The sequence below is a fragment of the Falco peregrinus genome, chromosome 2 (genome assembly GCF_023634155.1).
Source record: "Falco peregrinus isolate bFalPer1 chromosome 2, bFalPer1.pri, whole genome shotgun sequence".
Classification (NCBI taxonomy): Eukaryota; Metazoa; Chordata; class Aves; order Falconiformes; family Falconidae; genus Falco; species Falco peregrinus.
In genome coordinates this window covers 55,259,070-55,279,165 of record NC_073722.1, presented here as the reverse complement: position 1 = coordinate 55,279,165, position 20,096 = coordinate 55,259,070, and the positions used below count along the sequence as shown (strand labels likewise).

The 20,096-nt window shown below is 39.5% G+C and overlaps 1 protein-coding gene across 2 annotated transcripts in view; it reads right to left on the bottom strand.

The window, feature by feature from the left end:
- Nucleotides 1-13,177, bottom strand: part of SLC30A9 (solute carrier family 30 member 9) — a 38,973-nt gene extending 25,796 nt beyond the window's left edge. Inside the window, exons 1-7 of one of the 2 annotated variants that reach the window (XM_055794900.1) lie at nt 12,853-13,177; nt 10,915-11,091; nt 7,459-7,521; nt 3,459-3,558; nt 2,002-2,094; nt 1,536-1,618; nt 109-167 (exon numbers count right to left, since the gene is read on the bottom strand). In XM_055794900.1, the coding sequence (XP_055650875.1) occupies nt 109-167; nt 1,536-1,618; nt 2,002-2,094; nt 3,459-3,558; nt 7,459-7,521; nt 10,915-11,091; nt 12,853-12,949 (672 nt within the window). In that variant the 5' untranslated portion in view covers nt 12,950-13,177. The remainder of the gene's footprint in view (nt 1-108; nt 168-1,535; nt 1,619-2,001; nt 2,095-3,458; nt 3,559-7,458; nt 7,522-10,914; nt 11,092-12,852) is intronic. The other variant, XM_055794899.1, reaches the window with a different exon arrangement.
- Between the last annotated feature and the right edge of the window lie 6,919 nt (nt 13,178-20,096).

Here is a 20,096-nt window from a genome sequence, read left to right as displayed (position 1 = left end):
AAAATCGTTAGTTAAGCTTATGCAACCATTTCACAACTTTTTTACTTCAAAAGATGTCAGTACATCTCATGGCATTTTTCTAGACAAAAACTTTAAAACACATCTTACCTTAGTATTTCCAAAGAACTCCTTGTATTCCCTCAGCAGCCTTTGGTTTCTAAATAGGTCTGCAATACAAAATTGTTATCATGAATACATACTAGTAACCAGTAGTTTAAGGGATTGAAGTTTTGGGGGTTTTTTTAATGTAGCAGCCAACTTCTAGTAAGAGCTACATGGTCTATCTTTCTTCGTGAAAAACTCCTCTCCTAATATTTTTAATCAGAACCACCTAATACTATATACTAATGCAAAATGCCAAATAGAGTCTATCATGATTCTATATATCACCACCATTTCTACCAACAAAGGATGATACACAGAGGGAAAAGCACCAAATCCAGGTACTCTACTGCCCCTCTCCTGCCCCTTAACCACAAAGGAAAGGGGGAAGGATGCTACAAAGCAAGTCTCTTATCAGCATTTTTCCATCCACTAACAATGTTCAGTAACTTCAAAATAAACTTTGCTATACTACAGTATCTAGAAGCTGCAGTGCTAGATTCTCCCCTACAAAGTTATACAAAACACATTGTACGCAACAATTTAAATAGAGTAAAACAGCCAGTAGTACAAGGATAGTTTGCAAAAAAAAAAGATTACCACTTCAAGTATACATGTTTCAGTATGTTATTATGACTGAGTATTTTTTTAATCTCATTTTTTTAATTGTCCAAGAATTATTCTGCTTGGTCACTAAAAATTTTGAAGCTACTGACTGCACCCTCAGTACACACACTTACAGGTACCTTAACAAGTACCTGCAGCTCTAACCCTTTTACTAGGAGCATGTTCCAGTGGCACAATATTTCAAAGAAATTAACAAGACCTCTAATTTTAAGGTGCATAATTGGAATAAGTACCTTGAAGTACTATTGCTTCTCCTGTGATTTTAACTGACTAGACAGATCAAAATCCATTACAAGCTACTGATATGACTGTACCTGTTACTGATAATACCAGCAAGGATGATAACAATGATATTAAGCAAAAAGATGATTTGGGGGTGTTTCCCCCCTCCCCTTCTGAAGCATAAAGGAAAGCTGAATTATTTTCAAAGGAAAAATAAATGAGTAATGGTATAGTATAAAAATCTGGATTGGTTTTAAGTCTTCCCAAAGCTCTCAATAAAAAAAAAAAATCTGAAACCACTGAAGATGTTAATCATAATCTAAAAATTGAACCCCCCAAAGAATGACTACAGATCTCAACTGGATGTATATTCTTGCTATATCAGATAGATGACAAAATGTAAGATAGTAACAGAGTATATCTGCATAAATAGTTAACATGTTACTCTAACACTATGCTATAAAACTTTATCAGCAGCTGCCAATTCAAAATTTGTACGTTGATGAAATAATGTAACATCTAGTGGATTTCTAACAATTACTCTGTTGTTTAAATTTGAAGTTATCTGAAAACTCTATACTCACTTTCTCTGTACTTGATTTCTGCCTCTTTACGTCGTTTTCTTTCTCTAGCAAGAGCCTCTGGACTACCCCACACTTCAAGAGATCTGCAAAGAGTAAAAGCACCTTAACAGCGGTTCTATTTCAGCAATTTCTTTGCAGTTTGACATTACAAATGCCTTTCGTAAAAGCAAAACATTACATCATTCTTTCTGATAGGAAACCATGCAGACTACTTTACAGAATAAAAAGCTGGGCAAGAGGAGGCTAAGGACAAGCACTTAAGCTTTGGACACATGAAACATGCCCTCCAATTTTACTTACACCATGTAATTATTACAATAACGGGGATATAAAATGTGTTCTGACAGAAAATAGAAAACATTATTGCCTTTTCACATTGTAAACCTGATTTTTAAAAGGTTTTTCTCTCTCTCATATAATCCATTTTAAACAATCCTAACATTTTCCTTCATAAAAATGTTCTTACTTTGCCTCTACATCTGATCTCAGGTACACAGTGAATGTCTCAATGTCATCGTGGGGGCTTCGTCGTCTAATTTTCCTCAGCTGGTCTAGATCACTAAGGAAAGTGGACAAACAGTTTAGTGCAAGAAAAAGTTCATATTATTCTAATTTTACTTTTATATCTGGGTGATCTTCCACAATTTTAATATTATTGCTTTGCAGTAAAAAAAACTGAAGTTGTTTACTTGAGACAAACAGAACAGATTCACCACATGAAGCAAGCAATCCCTAGGATGTAATAAAAACCACTGTTTTCTCCACACTCAGAAGTTCAAATCATGTCCTCACAATATGAAATACTATACATGGAAGACAATGTAATAAAAACTGAGTAATAAAACATCCAAGGAATGATCTGCATGTAAATAATAATGTGCACAAATCCTAAACAAGAGGGTTCATGGCTTAATGTCTCTACATGGAAATCGTTAAGTCATGTGACATGAAAATTTAAGAAATTTAATTTCAAAACCTACACAGCCCACACAAGCCGCAAAAGGTTTGAGATAAACCTATTTCGGGGAACTGATAAATTTCCTGTGCTGAGCTCCACATTAGGGCATCTACGTTAAGAAGCATCAGGGATTTTATTTATTATTTTTTTAAATAAAACAGAACATTTCATTTTTAGCCCAACCAATTATCCAGTCCCTTTTTCTTCCCTCCCTTTTGGTCAATCCAGGAAAACTTTAGCAAGTTATTTCTCTGCACAGCAAGCCAATTATGACAAAAACATGGAAGAGGACTAAGCATAACTTGTTACTGGATTTTCTGCAAAGACCAAGTCTAGCAACGTACACTGTATGTAAAAGCTGGGCGGAACAGTGTCAGCATAAGAAGTTGCTAAGCCTTTAGATTTAATATGGGTCACACATTCACACATCCAACATGCATGAAATCTGACAGACACTTCAACTACAGCAATACTCAGTCAGACCTGCTGGCAGGCATGGCACATAGTAAAAGGCAGTAAATATGAATCAAGTAACAACAGTTAGGTCACAATGAATAAGATCATATTATATTTTATTCCAAAGTACAGAGCCCATGTAACATGAAGTTTCCACTGATCTTTTAGAAGTGTTCACATCATCACAACCTCAATATGCTGAAACGAAAGTTATTTGCCTTACCCCCTGCAACCAGCTGCTTTAGAGGTGGACTCCCCCCAGTTAGATTTATGGTCACATTAAGTACAAATAAACTCCATTAAGAAGCAAGTACAAAAACATGTAAACTGCAACTTCCTAACCCACTGTAACAGTAAGTAAACAAGAACTAACTTCAGCCACTTATGATTATGTATACCACAAAAGCATTTAGAAAAAGTTGCTGTGCAAAAATCACTCTGCAATCACAAGTACTTCTGAAGCACATACAAATATTCACCATTTAAATTTCAACTCAAGCCCATCATACCTGGATTTAAGACAAAACTCATTTATTGCTCTGACTCCAGTGATGAAGTTATTCTGTGTGTATTTTGGTCCATACTCTCTTTTTTTAAGGACTGCTTTCACTTAAAAACAGAAATCGATAAGCAAGTTAAGCCATAGGTGGAGACCATAGCAGAAACTTCAAAAGGTAATTCAATCTAGTGTCGTATTACACCTCTAAGCGGAGATCTGAAAAACAATACTTGTCAATGAGACAGAAAACTTACAGCAAAGAGAAAGGAATATTCTTCATTGTAGAAATGAGTAAAAGTAGAATGATTTACCTCGAAAAATGCTACTTGCTACATTGTAGTTCACAGCTCTCAAACATCCCACACACTTAACTGCCATGGTCAGCTACTGCTCCAACTTTGATGTCAGAGATCGTGTTTGGCTACTACGATAGATTTCAAATATGGCAATTTGGAAACCCTCATCCTAGCAACTGAAACAGCAACTTAGAGCTCCACATCTTTTTCCAACACTTAACCAACTGTACCTTCTGCAGATAGGATTTTTGACCTTTGCAGACTATACAGAGAACAGAGACCGCCTGTACACATTGTTTTTCTCACCTATTACTTTCAAAATTAGCACACTTAATATGGCCATTTATAAAAATTAAAAATCTATATTATTTATAATGCTTTGAATTTCTAGAAGGTGTACTCTGATCACATCAGATTTTCATGCTCAAGGAAAAGAATACCACATGTATTCAGAAAAAGGATGAATGGAATTTTAAATTTATGCCATTACTCCTTGCTGGTCTATACGTACATAACTTCATCTTATCTTCAAAAGTAAGTCACTACATACTCACCTCCGTTAAAAACGTTACACTTAGTAGTAGAAGAGTTACAACTGTTGAAAGGTATAACATTACAGAACACAACTGAAAACACAATGCTCAAATTCTGCAGATGAGAAAACTTATGAGCACACGTGAACTTCTTGTATATCACAGGACTGATAAGACTTCTAGTTAAGTCCAAAACTTCTCCTTTAATCACAGGATACTTACAGAAAGATACTGCTTTTAAAGACTTTGAGAAAAATTTTCTCAGAGCTCTACATTGCCTTATTTTTGAGTCTTGAAGGCTTAAAGGTAAAATATATTGCTTGACACTCAACAATGCACTAACACTTCAAATATTGCTATTTACCATAATAATATTTCTGTCATCCAGTTTGAACTTAAACAGTTTTAGTATTTGAGTAATCACATGCATCCCACAATGCTCCTGAGCAAAGGTGACAAAGAAAATTAGAGATTTCCTAACAACAGTCCATCATTAACTAAAGCTAGAACAGGATGAACATTTTTAAACAAGAATGCTTCCCATTTCTTTTTATTTGAAACAGGTATATATCCAAAGTGTATTGACCTTAGTGAAACATAACTTGTGGATTTATCAAACACTTAACTAATCCATCTTTCAGAAATGCAGGTAAATTTCACTAAAAGAAAATACTGTAACCAAATGCTCACTGCAGAGTATCTCAACAATCCTACCCCTAGTTCAAATAACTGTATAAAACCGGTGCTAAACAGGGGGAATCAATTTGGTATTTTCAAGAGAAGGACAAAGCCCAATAAAAATGATGTAAATAAAATACTTTAAATAGCACAAATTTTTAAGATCAGTGACCCTTTAAAAACGTTATTGTCTTACTAATACTTGGATCATTAAGTTTCTAAGTCACAGCAGCATGTGAAGACCAGAATTCCACATTCTAGACACTATCAAAATCTTTAACATAAACATTCTTGCTTGCATGTCTATAACCTACAGAGCCAAAACTCTCTTCTCACTGAAGGATGTATCTATTTTTACAATTATTTCACAATCTAATTTCTCCTATCTACCTTGTATGTTCTCCTTGCATGCATGCACTAAGTGACAAGAGACCCAAAGAAATTTACGTAAAGGATGTAGACAAGAGTGTACAGAAAAAAGACAGAGACAGAGTCACTGATGTCACCTTATAACCAGCAAGTACTATCACTTGATGTTTCTTTACATTTGGGGAAAGACAGAAGGAATCTTGATATAGTTTCAGTCTGCTGAATCACTTTCACTTGAGAGAATATATTATTTTTTTTGATGGAGTTTGAAGAGAAGTGGTAACTTCTATTTTGGTAAAGTTCTTTCCATACATAAAAGGCTAGGAGAGATCAAAAACCCCAAAAAGATGGGTTTTTAATAGGATAAATCTCACAACGTAACAAAAACTACTGGAGTGAAGATGGAGTGAAGTAAGTCATGATAAATTAAAAACATGAAACTTAGTTATGTTCTTATTTTATCTGCTTATGTTTTTAAACCATGTAACTAAAGACAAAAACATGTACTTATTTGTATTGGGTTTGTGAAACAAGGTTTTAGTGGAGGGGGCTACAAGGGTGGCTTCTGTGAAGAAGCTGCCCCTATGTCTGATGGAGCCAATGCCAGCCAGCTCCAAAACAGAACCCTGACACTGCCCAACACTGAGCCCATCAGTGACAGTGGTAGCACCTCTGGGATAGCACATTTAATGGGGCGGGCGCAGTGGGAGTGGGGAGAGACTGCACAACTGCAGCCAAAGAGAAAAGTGAGAACATGTGAGAGCAACAGCCCTGCAGACACCCAGGTCAGTGAAGAAGGAAGGGGAAAAGGTGCTCCAGGCACCAGAGCAGGTATTCCCCGGCAGCCTGTGATGAAGACACGGTGGGGCAGGCTGTGCCCTTCAGCCCATGGAGGTCTACAGTGGAGCAGATATCCATCTGCAGCTGAGGGAGGACCCCACACTGGAGCAGGTGTGTGCCTGAAGGAGGCTGTGACCTCGTGGGAAGCCTGTGCTGGAGCAGGGGCCTGGCAGGACCTGTGAATCCATGGAGAGAGGAGCCCAGGCTGGAGCAGGGTTGCTGGCAGGGCTTGTGATCCTGTAGGGGAGCCAGGCTGGGGCAGTCTACTCCTGAAGGACTGAACCCTGTGGAAGGGACCCATGCTGGAGTAGTTCATGAAGAACTATAGTCAATGGGAAGGACTCACGTTGAAGAAGTTCATGGAGGACCGTCTCCCATGGGAGGGACCCCACACTGAAGCAGGGGAAGACTGTGATGAGCCCTTTCCCTAAGGAGGAAGAAGTGGCAGAGACAACCTGTGATGAACTGACTGCAACCCCCATTCCTTATCCCCCTGCACGGCTAGGGGGAGGAGGCAGAAAAAATCAAGAGTAAAGTTAAGCCTGGGGTAGAAGAAGAAGCTGTTTTAAGATTCAGTTTTTATTTCTCATTACCCTATCCTGATTTGACTGGTAATAAATTCAACTGATTTGCCCAAGTTGAGTTTGTTTTGCCCATGACAGTAATTGCTGAGTGATTTTTTTTTTTACTCCCTGTCCTTATCTCAACCCACAAGCCTTTTGTTATATTTTTTCTTGCCTGTGTTTAGTTGAGGAGGGTAGTGATAGAGCAGCTTTGATGGGCACCTGGCATTCAGCTATGGTCAACCCACCACATCACTACTACAGGAACAAATGGGAACATCGCAGGATTCAGATTAGGCAGTTCATGTGGTCAAAATATATTTAGAAGCAACACTGATTAGATTAACTCAGCAATAAGAAGGAACAGAGGAAGATTTAGAACAACAAACAGGGGAAGATCAAGTATTCAGCTTAGCCACATTAAGACTGAGTCGGTGAATGGACATGCCTAGAAAACAAATAAGTGTTTTCCTGACAAACTCATCAGCTTAAATGAAACAAAAACAGACGCAGAAGAGCGAGTAATTAGAAAGAATACTGCTATATTTAATTTTTCAGGAACCATTTTCAAACAAATGGGTACCAAACAAAGCCGACATACGAATGTGTTTTAAAATGTTATTCACTAACTTGTTATACAATTGAAGAGGAACCACAGTTTCCTTACACATAACTTTTTTTTACTACTAGCAGACAGTAGTGAAGCTTCAATACAGTAAGTATTACTTTACCTTTTACTTGGATTGGCTCTTTAAGGAAAGACTGGTTTAGGCCTGCATTGGTGGTATCTTGTCCTGTAAGATAAAAATAAAGCTCACTGGAAATATGGAAGTACCTACTTTTCTTATTGGTAAAGAGTTTGGTTGACATAAAATAAGAATATATCTTAAAATTGTTTCCCATCCTGACAATAAAAAACATTTTTGCGATATTTCCAACATTTAACAGTCTCAAAATAAAAGACAGAAACTGTAAAAAATAAATAACAAAATAAGAAATTTAATGGAGCATAGATCAATAAACTCATAGCAGCCTGCAGAAGAGCACCAACTTGCAACATAGTTCAGAAAAGTATCCTGAAGTTTTAAAAAAATATTTTAACAGTGTACTTACAGCCTGTGCCAATTTTTATGCAAAATTTAAATAATTTTAGGTAATAAATTATATATAGTTTATGGTTGCTGATCACCCAAGCTTCATAGAGCTTTCAAGCTGTAATTCAGTTTTAAAGGACTAAAGCTTTTTCACTTACAAAAAGCTAGTTCCTTAAAATACAGAATATTTAAACTAAAATCCACAGCTCTCATGTTACAAGCTAGAATTAGAATGAAAACAAAGTATTTTAGCTGGTTCTGAAACTTGAGGATATGATTCAATGCGAAGTCACTGAAAAATAATTTACAATACTGTTAAGTGAATCTTAGCATTTGGAAAATAATAAATTCCAGTAATTTCTGTGAGATTTCTACTTAGAAATCAGAAGTACTACTTAAAGATGCCATATTTGTATTTTCATCTGCTACATCTCAACATAGCTTTCAGAACAAAAACCTTATGATTCTAGCATGTTGAATCAACATACCCACTCTTTTGTGACCTAACACACTTCTAACACTGCAGGTTTGCCATTAACAAAATTAACACTGTTGTTATTGAAAATTATATTTTTTTAAAAAATCAAAAATTTTCGAGCAGGTTTGTGTTGATTAATGAGATACTGCTAGCTTAACACGCTACTTGAATTACTCAGAGGTCAGATATTCTTGAAGGTTGGACTACATAACTATCTTTCCATCAGGCAATTAATTACTGCCCTAACAGCAACTGAGGACTAAGGCCAATAACAATCCAAGCATACTTTCTTGGAAAAATAACACTTATAAGTTTATGAAACTGATCTTAATACACCACAAAAAAGGCCGGACCATAAATAACTAGCATTCCTAAAACAGTAATCCCTATCAGTCATTGTTTGACTTGAAAACAACATCAAAAAACCCTTTGCTGTTCCTTTCCTTTCTTTTCTTACCTGGTTTAATTTTCATGATAAAAAACTTCAGCTAAGATTGCTTAGCAAAAACTGAGTAGTAGCTTCTTTTCAGAAACTGTGTGCAACCATTGGTTATTAAAAGAAGTATCACCAACACCATTTAACAAAAGATTGGGTCATAAGATTTTGGGGGAGGGGGGCAGCAGACAAATAAAAATTTAGATACTTTTGTATGCACAGAGATTGATGTACATCAAATACCCTCTTACAGTTTACCACCTTGGCCTAGAGACTGGACAAAAATAGCAGTGCATGAGTGAGAAAAAAAATATGCAGAGGCTGATATGATAGATTATTTCAAGATTAATGCATTAATATTTTCAATATCACATTAACAAGAAAAGCATTTCCCAAGTTTACTGATAAAGAAATGAAGGTCCAAAAGAGGTCATTATTTGCTAAATATTTAAGTTACTGGACAAGTATGGCAATCTTTACAAGTAGTATATTACCTTTTCAGAATTCTACCAAAACATCATGCTTTTTTTAAAAATAAACAGTAGTAATACATCCATAATGCATAAGAATATCCTATCCACTAGACCCCAGAAAACACCCCCTATACGAAGCGTGCATATAACAATATGCATTCGAAAATAAACTTCAAAGCTACTGTTCATCTATGCACAGTATCTCTAGATAGCAGTTTCATAGACACTCAGGTAAGTCAGCCCCCACTCTCAACAGAAGGTAAGTCTGATGGTGCTGATGTGGTGCAGTTCCACTCAGGCTTACTATGACACAAGGCTACACTGCCACAAAGGGCAGCATCTCTCCTCCAGACATTTTACATGAGCAGGGTCAGCTTACGGATCCATCCTACCTCTACCCTAGCTCTGCAAAGCAAGAAAGTAAATAATTGTTCACAAAACAGGCCTAAACGTCATTAATGCCAGCACAAGATAGTGAACAATCAGAGAGGGGTAGGAGAAGGTGGCAACACTCCTTCTGATGACAGTCAACAATTATATAAACAAGGCAAGCATGAAAGCAATAGTGCTAGACTATTTTCACATGTCCGAATTTTAACACCAGTAACTGCACATTAAGAATCCAGAAAGCACCAACAACTCCAGTGGGCTCTCCAGTCTTTCACGGTATTCAGGAAGACATTCTTCTGCAAGAACCTCGCCCTCTAGCAACCACCTTCAGCTCAAGGCTTTCCAAGGAACATAAACGGTCTTAAGTATTATCCTCTTCTCAAATCCAATCACAGACTTAACAAACATCTAACTGTTACACTTACAAAAACATGGAAGATCCACTTTTGTACTTCCAAACATCAGAAAAATAAGACTCTTAGTTGGCTATAGTTACCAGTTTTTAAAGACTGCTGCAAGCCTCAGGTTACTAAACAAAGAGAATACCTGTTAACCTGACAATGAAGAGTAGGAAATTTTCTTTAGTAAACCGCTTAGTTTTAGACAAAAGCACACAGAAAGAGCTTTCATTTTGAAAAGCATTTCTTCTGTCTTAAGCAGTAGTCTTCCAAACATATCTGTGCAGTCCTACATTTAATAAACATAAAAAATAGAGGATGCTACTATGGACCAAGGACAAGACTGTTCTGAATTTCACAAGCACCTAACTAGCACAAGACTGACAATCAAACTGAACAGCAAGGAAGGTCAGGTTATGTCCATTATATCAAGCGCTCAATGTGAATGCTGCAGTTTTGACAACTGTCAGGTTAGAAAGCTCTAGCAGATGAAACAGCTCAACCTTTACCAGTCATCTATAGCCTGACCTGGTGAAGTCATGGCACTCCGTATTCACATTCATTCAATTTTTATCACTAGTTCATTGCACACAACAAACCTGAAATACTACAAAAAGAATTCAAGCAAGCAAGCAAAGTGGTAAAAGACAAGTAACACATTCCATTTCTTATCCCTCAAGTTACCTAATCCCTTCTGATAACCACATTTTATCATCACCACTTTAATTACTCTAAACTTAAATTTCAGCATTCCTCCCTGCTTATGCATTTGAAATTTATATGTAGATGCCGACAAGCAAATATGCTTATCATATTTGCTTTAATATCAACAACATTGATAACAAATAAGTTACCAATTGTTAAATACAAAAAGGTTTTACATTTATATAAATACCTTTTATTTTAGCTTAGTACTACCTGTTCCAACTTTACGCAGGTTTTCTTCAGAGGTGGATCTATTTGTATCTTCTGATCCAAGATCTTTTTTCTGACCACTGGAGGTATAAACTCTCACTTGACTCATCAACTGCACAGGCAGACGATTGCATGGCAGAATATAAGTCAGACTCCCATTTTTCATTGAAGTGTGCCATCCTAACACCAGGAGGAAAAAAAAAGATGTTTCAGGCAACCATTTTGGAAAGAAAAAGAAGGGAAAGTGGTTCAGCTATACCAGCTTAAGCTAGCTTTTATGTACTGATCTGTGCTTATTTTACCCATGCTTAGGCATTACAAAATGGGAGTACACAGCATGCTTTCACTGCTTCCCTTCAAATACCCACTTTTAAACTTCATTTTAACACTAAGGTTTTTCCCCATACAATCTGGTACGCACTTTTTCCAAAGACCTCTCAATGACCTTAAATGGGTTAAAAACAAAAATGATACGAAGTTATTTGATAAGATTGGCTGATACATTGTCCTGTTCTAGTCACACTGCCTCAAAATCTTTAAAAAACAAATACTGATAAAAGAACAAATACAGACCACTACAAAACTATAAGCCACCGCTGTCATTTCATTTCGCTCTGTGTACACTTTGTACAAACCACAGCTTGTGGTTTGCACACAGCTCATAAATTCAGAAAAACTTAACTGTGTGCATTACACATTAAGAGTTGTATACAGTACAGGCCAACCTGTATTAGCAACCAGTTTATTTTAGGCAGCACAAACACTTCTGTAGAGAGGGTATATAACTCCTCCAACCACAAACACAACAGGCAAACTGGCTGCTTTGGAAAACACTCATTAAAAGAATAAATAAAATCAAAAAAAGTTAAGCTATGCCAGTAAATCGAGTCATGCAAAGTATGACGAATGATACATGAATAACACACCTCTCACAAAATGGTAGTATTTTATAAAACTGTTTATTCCCTAAAAGTCTCAACAGCTTTTATTTTAGTCCTCTACAGTACTGAAGCACCTGCATGCGTGCATGCACAATTTGGACCTTATAGAAGAACAATTTCACCAACAAAAGTCAGATCCGCTCTTACTATTAGTTGTTGCTAATGTGACAAAAGCCCAGAAAAATCACCTCATCCCAGCTCAGCAAGCTTACTGATCGCAGCTCATAAAACACCACAATGAATACATGGCACAAGATGAGCACTATTGTTTCCTAAGGTTTGGTGATACTGGAATGGCTGAAAAGGTAAACTTGATCAGCGTGTTTAGAGGATGTTTTTCCTACTAATGCACACATACACAAGGAATCATTAAAGAAAAAGGGTATTTGCTGCAATTCAACCGTAAGTGATTACATGAAGAGGGACAAATATGGTCAGACTGAATTCCGTGGGATCTGTGGCCTAAAGCCAGGGCCCACCTCGCAGACCAACACAAATGCTGTCAGACCACGCTTGGTTTTACAGAATCACTGCAAACCAACCCCAACGCGGGCATGACGTGCCAGTTTTACGTAACACCGGGGCTGACCGGGCAGCAGGCCTGCAAGGGGCGCGTGAAAACACGGGCGACGAGGGGCCACGCTGTCAGGATACACCTCACCTGCCGGGCGGTTACGGGTTGGAACATTTTCCTTCTTTTTGAAGCGGATACCGAGAAGGCCGCCTGCGCCCTCCGGCGGCTCCCGGCCCGGGGGTGCCCCTCAGCCGAGGGCAGTGTCGCTGCCCCGAAGGAAAGCCCTTCCCGCCGGTGCGGCCGCCCCAGGCCCGGCGAGCGCCGGCACTGGCTCTGCCCCACGCGGACTCGGGGCTCGGCTGCGGCTTCTTACGGGACCCGACCTAGGAAGACGGGGGCCCGCCACCCCGGCCCGGTCCTACCAGCCCCGGGGGGTGGCGGCAGCCCGCCGGCGCGGCGCAGCGGGCCGGGCCCCGAGGGACTCACCGTGGCAAGCGCGGGGGAGCGGCGCCGCCTGGCACCGCAGGTACAGGCGATAGAGGCCACGGCAGCCCCGCCGCTGGGCGGCCAGGGCCGGCATCATGGCGGCGACGGCCCGCGCAGCCCGGCCGCTCCCCGCCGCACGCCAGCGGCCGGCGAGCGGGCGACGATTCGCATCGGAGAAGCCCGGCGCGGCTCCCGCTGGCCCCGGGCGGCAGCGGCGGCACCCGGGAGGCCGGCGGTGGGCGGCGCCGCGGCACCCGGATGTGCGGAAGGGACAGGGGCCGCGCCCGGGCGCGACGCCCCGCGGCCGCCGCTGACTCACCCGCCCCGCCCGCTGCGCCTGCGCGCGCCGCCTCAGGGCGGCGGGGCCCCGGCACGGAGCGTGTGGCGCCGCGACGGGACGGGCCCCGCCCGGCCTGCAGCGCCCGCCGGGAGCGCCTCCTGCCCCCCTTTACCGCTCGTAACGGAGAGGGAGCGTATACGTGTGCGTAACACGCGTACGCGCGCTACGTTTGTTAGCGCGGGTAAAGACGCCTGACAGTGCGCTGTTGTAGGTAACATCGAAGATGGCCAGGCGGAAACGCGCGCCCCTGCCCTAGGCTCCTCCCTACAGCGCGCCCCGAACGGGTTCCCGCCGCCGAGGGGGCTGCCCCCGCGCCTCCCTCAGCCCCTCGCCAAGGCCCGGCCCTCGCCTCGGCTCTCCGGCGGGCTTTTTTATAAAAAGTTTTTCCAGAAGAGCTTTGATACTAATTTACATGACTCCAAGAAAAAGTTTCTGGCTTCTTTGTCTTCATTTGCGTGCTGGGAGGAACACGGGAGCTCGCCAGAAGTTAGCTTGGCAGGGAATGTGAATAATTAATGTACCCGATAGTCCACAAAGCGTTTGATCGCTGAGGAGAATTACTACGGTGCCTGTCTTTCACATACCAAATTAGATTTTGAACAAGGTTTGCTGGCACGTAGCTTCTTTACCAGGCAGCGAGTGATTAGCATTGCCAATACGAGTTTTCCTAGAAGCCCAAAGGAAGCAAATTAAAATAAAATACTTGCATAAAATAATTAACACTCATCTACCCCGTAGCCCGGTTGCAGCCATAACCTGTGAAGCGGGAGTATTGCAACAGATGCTGTATCATTAGGTACCAGATGCACCACAATAGAGTTAAGTGCTAAATTCACTGCAAGCTATAGAGTAGCAAAGGTGAGGTCAATTCGCCAGTTTTAGTCAAGGTCTAACATGCAGCTGATGTATGTTTTGCTGTCTGCTTGTTTTGGCAAAAGCCTAACAATTAAAAATAAAAAATAAATAAAAAAAAAAAACAAAACAAAAAATGACACACATGAGGTTTAGAGTTCACTTTCCTTTCTTTACATAAAGATCTTTGAAAGAATATAGAAATTCCCGAAACAGTTGTAATTCCTGAAGTCTTTTCTATACTCTAGATGAGACTGTAACTGTTACATTACTTCTAAAAATATTTTTGTTTGTTTCTCATTTCCTATCCAAAACCAAATGGAATTACTAAACTATTTCATATTATTTTATCCAGCTGAATAACTGTATTTGCTTGTCTGGTTTTGTTGTTGTAAATACAAAACAAGGAGGAAAATACTAAAGCTGGAATATCATAGACAGATTAATACTACTGGTGTGGCCGTCAACCAGGATTTACATGATCAAGGGCTCTGCATGAACCACCCTACCAATAAACACTGAAACCTGAGGAAGGCAAAGAACAAGCAAAAAGAGCACCAGTAACAGCCTATTCAGCCTGGGATAGCCAAGTACATAAAACAATTGATAATGAATTACCATGCCTCACGGCACGTAGCTGCAGCATCCTTAGACAAAAATCTCAAATCCTTATTTATGAGCATCACAACCATTAGTTATCAATCACTAGCAATAAATGCAGAAACACCCTAAATTACACGGAACTGATTATGTATTTCAGTACATCCAAACTATATTAAAACAACTTTTTGCCTATGGAGAAGACTACTATATGTAGCCATAGCGAAATGGTGAGATCTTGTTTCTCATTTGGTGACAAAATTTTCATTCAGTATAGCTGGAATTGCATCCTAAGGTTTAATTTTGAATAATAGTTATTCAGTAGCTATTTAAAGCCTGTATTCCATGAAATCAAGCCAGTTTAAAGCAAAAACCATAAAAATAAACCCCCTCATTCACATTCAAGTTGCTAAACTTTGCACTTATAAAAAAAAAAATTATATGCCATGCTTGTACAGGGGCTTCTGTGCCATCTGAACCCCTGGCTACAGGACAGAAGTTCTCATACACCTATTGTGTGAAAATCATGATATACTGCTCATAAGCAGAGGGAGGCTAGCTACTATATTGGGGTCATTTCCTCAGGCATCCTTCTGCAAAAATTCTAGAACGCTGTTGTATAAAGCATATTATCCTGTCAGTAAAAACTTAACAGGTTAAGTTGCTTTACCAGGTCCTCAGGGAAAAACAGGGACTTTGTGGGTGCCACTTTTTAAGATTGAGAACCTGCTTTATGGAGACACTTGAAAAGTTTCTTGATCTGTAAGTGGTCCTAAGTAAAGACAGGCAACTTGATTGATATATAGACCTTTGGAAACTTTTTCCCTTGTTCCTGTTTATTTAAAAGTAGTAACTAACTGACTGGATAACTCAAGCTACAACAGTACATTATGATGAAATTCACCAGTGTTACTGCGTAGCTTTGTGTATCATGGATTTCTTGCTAATATACAGTGAAGGATTTTTGTGTTCCTTACATGAAAAATGATGTAATATAAACCCAATTTGAATATTTTTAAATCTGAAATTCATTAAAGATTTCAAGTTCATATAATGGAGGAGACTTGCAATGTCTCTAGACCAGTGGCAAGAGCTGAGGTAATTACTTAATATAGTTTACATTACTCTTTGGGATTCCCATAACATCCTATCTTTTTATGATCCTAAAACCAAGTAAATACGTAATTATAGTTAAAAAAAAGTGTGAATACATGGAGTGTCCAGTGATCCCAAAGAGACAAGTTTTTCAGGTGAAATATTTAACAGAAAAAGAATAAATATTTCACAGCATGCAGTTGCATGAGAGGAACGACTCTTCTGAAGCACGACATGGTGAATCTACAGAAGTCTGCATAACACCATTCAGTCACATAGATCTGTAAAGTAATTTTGTGGTCACTGGGTCAAAGATCAACATAAGGTAGAAACAGGTATCTTTCATTTCCAGCACGTGGGTGTTTTCAGTTATTCACATGCAGCTCATTCACCTGAACACCAGCAGTTACCTTGGTTTCTTGCACCGTGTGCAGCAGCACTCAACAAGCCCTTTCAACTCCAGTAGCAGCCAGGCAGCTAGTGACCTGCTGCTGCTGGAGCAGCTTGCTGTCCTCTCACAGCACAGGCTGGAAACCGCATCCTTTCCTCAGGAATCCGGGTGATGCACGCCAGATCTTCTCAGAGGCTAAGCTGACATCAATACTGCAGAATCAGTTGAAATAGGAGTACGAGTACAATAAAGCAGAGGGAGGGAATTCCAGAAGAGAGAAAGGGTATCACAAGAGCAGACGGCAACAGGAGATGTGACAGGTAAAGAAGGAAAGGAACATCAGGATAGGAGAAAGATGGTATAAACTTTGAGGGCTAGAGATTGACAGCAGAGGCAGAGATATCATTTGGCCCTTTATTTAGAGTTGAAACACTTCAGGACACCATGTGTTGTCTCCATGGTTTGGAAGCCCTCCGTTGCCGCATGTACTCTGTACACACATGAGAACCTGGTAGTAATGCAGCCCCCACCAGTCAGACCTGACAAGAGACTAGGGTTTACTAGGAGTCTAGAGCAGACTTACCATGAAACCAAACTGGAACATGAGAACAATCAGTGGTTTTGCTTTAAAAAAATCCAGTATGGCTCCAATTTAACACTCCAGTGCAGGCACTCCTTTTAGCTACCCAGCACTCTGTTTTCCTAAAGGGACATGTTACACTTTCACATTACACTTCTAAAATATTTGCTCTCCCACTGGGGAATGCAGGCTCACTTGCCTATCTCAACAAAAATCGATGGGAGTTATACTGGGACACAGGCAGCTACAATCAAATTATGGAGAAGGGAAAGATTCATACAACATATATCCAGAAGTGTGTGCTCCATTGTTATGGAAAAGTACAAAAAATATTTACTGTTCCCGGATCAATAATTCCATACCCACACATGCAGGAAATACTTCTATTGTAAAGCAGCAACATCCTAAGCAAAAAGAAATCAGGATTCTGCTAATATAAATTACCATGCTTTATGACTGCAAGGATTTGACAATAAATGTTTTTAAACAGATCTTTATTATGAGATGCTCTCACAGATCATGGGGTCTTTTAGCATCCCAACAATCATAAACATTTAGACTTACAAGCGGTTACTTCTTTAAAGAAACCTTAACCATAAATCTGGTTTTCTTCTGATCTCCTTTCTAATGCATAAGGCAGACAAATTCTTGCAAAGCCAAAGTACAATAAATCATGGAGAGACATTATTCTTCTGAAAAATTTAAAGGGGAAAAAAAAAAAAAAAAAAGACTCTCCTATAGCCAATAGGCACATGAAGAGCACATGGGATTACTAAAATGTTGTGCTTCATAGTTGCAGACTGGCCACTAGAGGTCAGTAGTTTGGAATAAAATTAGCACACGGAAGAATGCCAGTTCATTTCAAATGAAAAAAATCGTATTATCAAATTAAACTTCCAGCCTTTAAGTAAGGAAAAAGAATTCTTTAAGGTTAGAGCACTCATCTTTATCCTAAATCATAAAGCTAGTTCAACATCCTTAAACACAATACTAGGTATATAATACATGGAAAAAACTACTCTTTTTTCTCTAGAGTAATATGCAGACATGCATAGAAACACCAGAACAGCCGAAGCTTTCTGCATCATCAGGTCTAGTCTCCTGCTACTCCACCTGTCCTACAGTCTCGTACATGAACAAATCAAGGACCAGCTTAAAAGCAGCTCAATTCTTCTGCTTGTAAGGAAAAAAAAATATTATAAAAATGTGAAATAAGTTTGACTAGTACTTTTGAAGTGTATAAAGGCAGGATATTAGAAGCATTTATGTAGCACAAGAATCTTTTTTAAAAAACTATTTCCCTTACAAACGTGTAACACTGCAAAGAGGCAAGGCTGGCAGAGGGCAGGAAGAGGTTTTCTTCATTATAAAGAACAAAGTGTATTAATATATCCCAATGGCAAAAAAACCCAATTAAAATACATGTTTCATTTAGTCATTTATCTGCTGCTTTCAGTATACATACACACCATCAATCCACAGCACACTGATGCAACCAAACGTCTGGCTTACCTCTGCCCCAGGAGTGATGTTAAAAAATTTGAGAGAATTAAAAATGTGACTGGAACCACTGGATGCTAAACAAAACACCTGCTGAATTAATGCTTGATGCTGTAACTAGTTTCTAAGGCTTCACTATGTGTCTTGCACAATTATACAACTGAAAAAATGCCAGTGGATATAGGATAACTCAGGAAGTCAACTACAGATTTCTATCTGCCATAATGGCTTTCATTTAAACTTAACACTGAAAGGATTCACAAGGATTTTTGTTGTGCTTTAGTTAGAACCTAACTGAAGTTGCTATAGCAGAAAGTATTTTGAAAGGAATTGTAACAGACAAACATCTGTCATCTCAAAACACTGGTCAGATTGTCTAGTTTTAAAAAATTAAATCAAAAATGTTAAAGATAAATTACACATATATTCTATATGTGTCTTTACACACAGAAGCAAACATCAGTAAAAAACCCCATGCAGTTGCATATACATCTTCCACTAGATTGCCAATATAAAAAAGTAGCAAAGCAACACAAAGGTAAAAGCTTAAAAAGTCAAGTAACCCAGTAGCAATATAGAGCAGAGGAAGTGTTTATTTCTCTACTTTTCCACTACAGGAACTTCAAACAGAATGGACAAGAACACGTAATTGCACTGCAGCAGTTTTCCATTTTAAGTAAACCAAGATCAGCATGTCAGCTCTTGCACAACGAGGCAGCATCCAAACGTGCTATTCCAATAGTATTTTCATAAAGACTAGAGTCAGCAATAATTTACAACTAAAACTTAAGTGCTATCCATAGGATACTGATGGCATAAACCCATTAATGGTGAGTTTGGGTTTGTGAAAGCAACAGAGCACCAAGTAGGATTTCCAAATCTTTTTACCAGAGCTCAGCTCTTCTGTGTTCTCGTTATTCTCCCCATTCTTCCTCCTTCTCCTTCTGTTATATTTCTACCTTTGTGAGAAGTTCTGAAAAGTTGACATTGCTTTAACCCTTGCAGATAAGCTGAAAATCAGAAGCTATAAAGGTGCAGGGTTAATTTTCCTGCGAAATATCTCAACCAAGTGATGCACCACCTTCATCCAACACACTCTTGCCCTTCACATTGGCAAAGATGCATGAACATTCATAGGAACACACACAGCAATGAAAATACCAAGACCTGCACTTGTTCTCAGAGCCAGGTTCCCCACCCCAGGCAGGAGCCTGGACTGCTGCAACACTTCACTGGCCTCACCAGCAAGACACCATGATCAGGCACATGGAAACCGATAAAGGGAGATGATCAAATTAAGTTAAGAGCAAAATCATGCCTCCTCAGAATACAATCCACACTGCTGCTTCTACAAAACTGCAGCTGGGTGGTGGTAGCCAGCTGCAGCAGAATAAAGCCCACGTGGTTGGCACCGGGGCTGAACAGAAGTCAGCTATGTAATGTGCCACCACAAATGAGCTAAGCCTAGCCCTCGAGAAGAGGGTAACACAAGGCCACACTACTAACACTGGTTTACAGTTTGCTTACTAGTTGCAAAACACATTACTATACTGATCCAAATGCCAAGTAATCAGGCCCTAGCTATGCCTTGGTTTCAGTTCAGCAGTAGCACTTAGTTAGTAGGATGTAATCATAGTCACAAAGTAACCTACTTTAAGATTAAAGGGACAGGACTCCTGCCAAAACACAGGTGTACAGTGTTTCTCTATTAACACCTGCACTGAAAACACAGCAGTACACTGAGCACACAGATATATTTTTTCACAGGTTCATGTTACATATGCCAAGTATAAAGCAGAATAGCTCCAATGACCGTGATCAACTTTTGTTGTGGTTGATATACAACTTAATCTTGCTGTTTCTCTAGACAAAGCAAATGAGAAGCC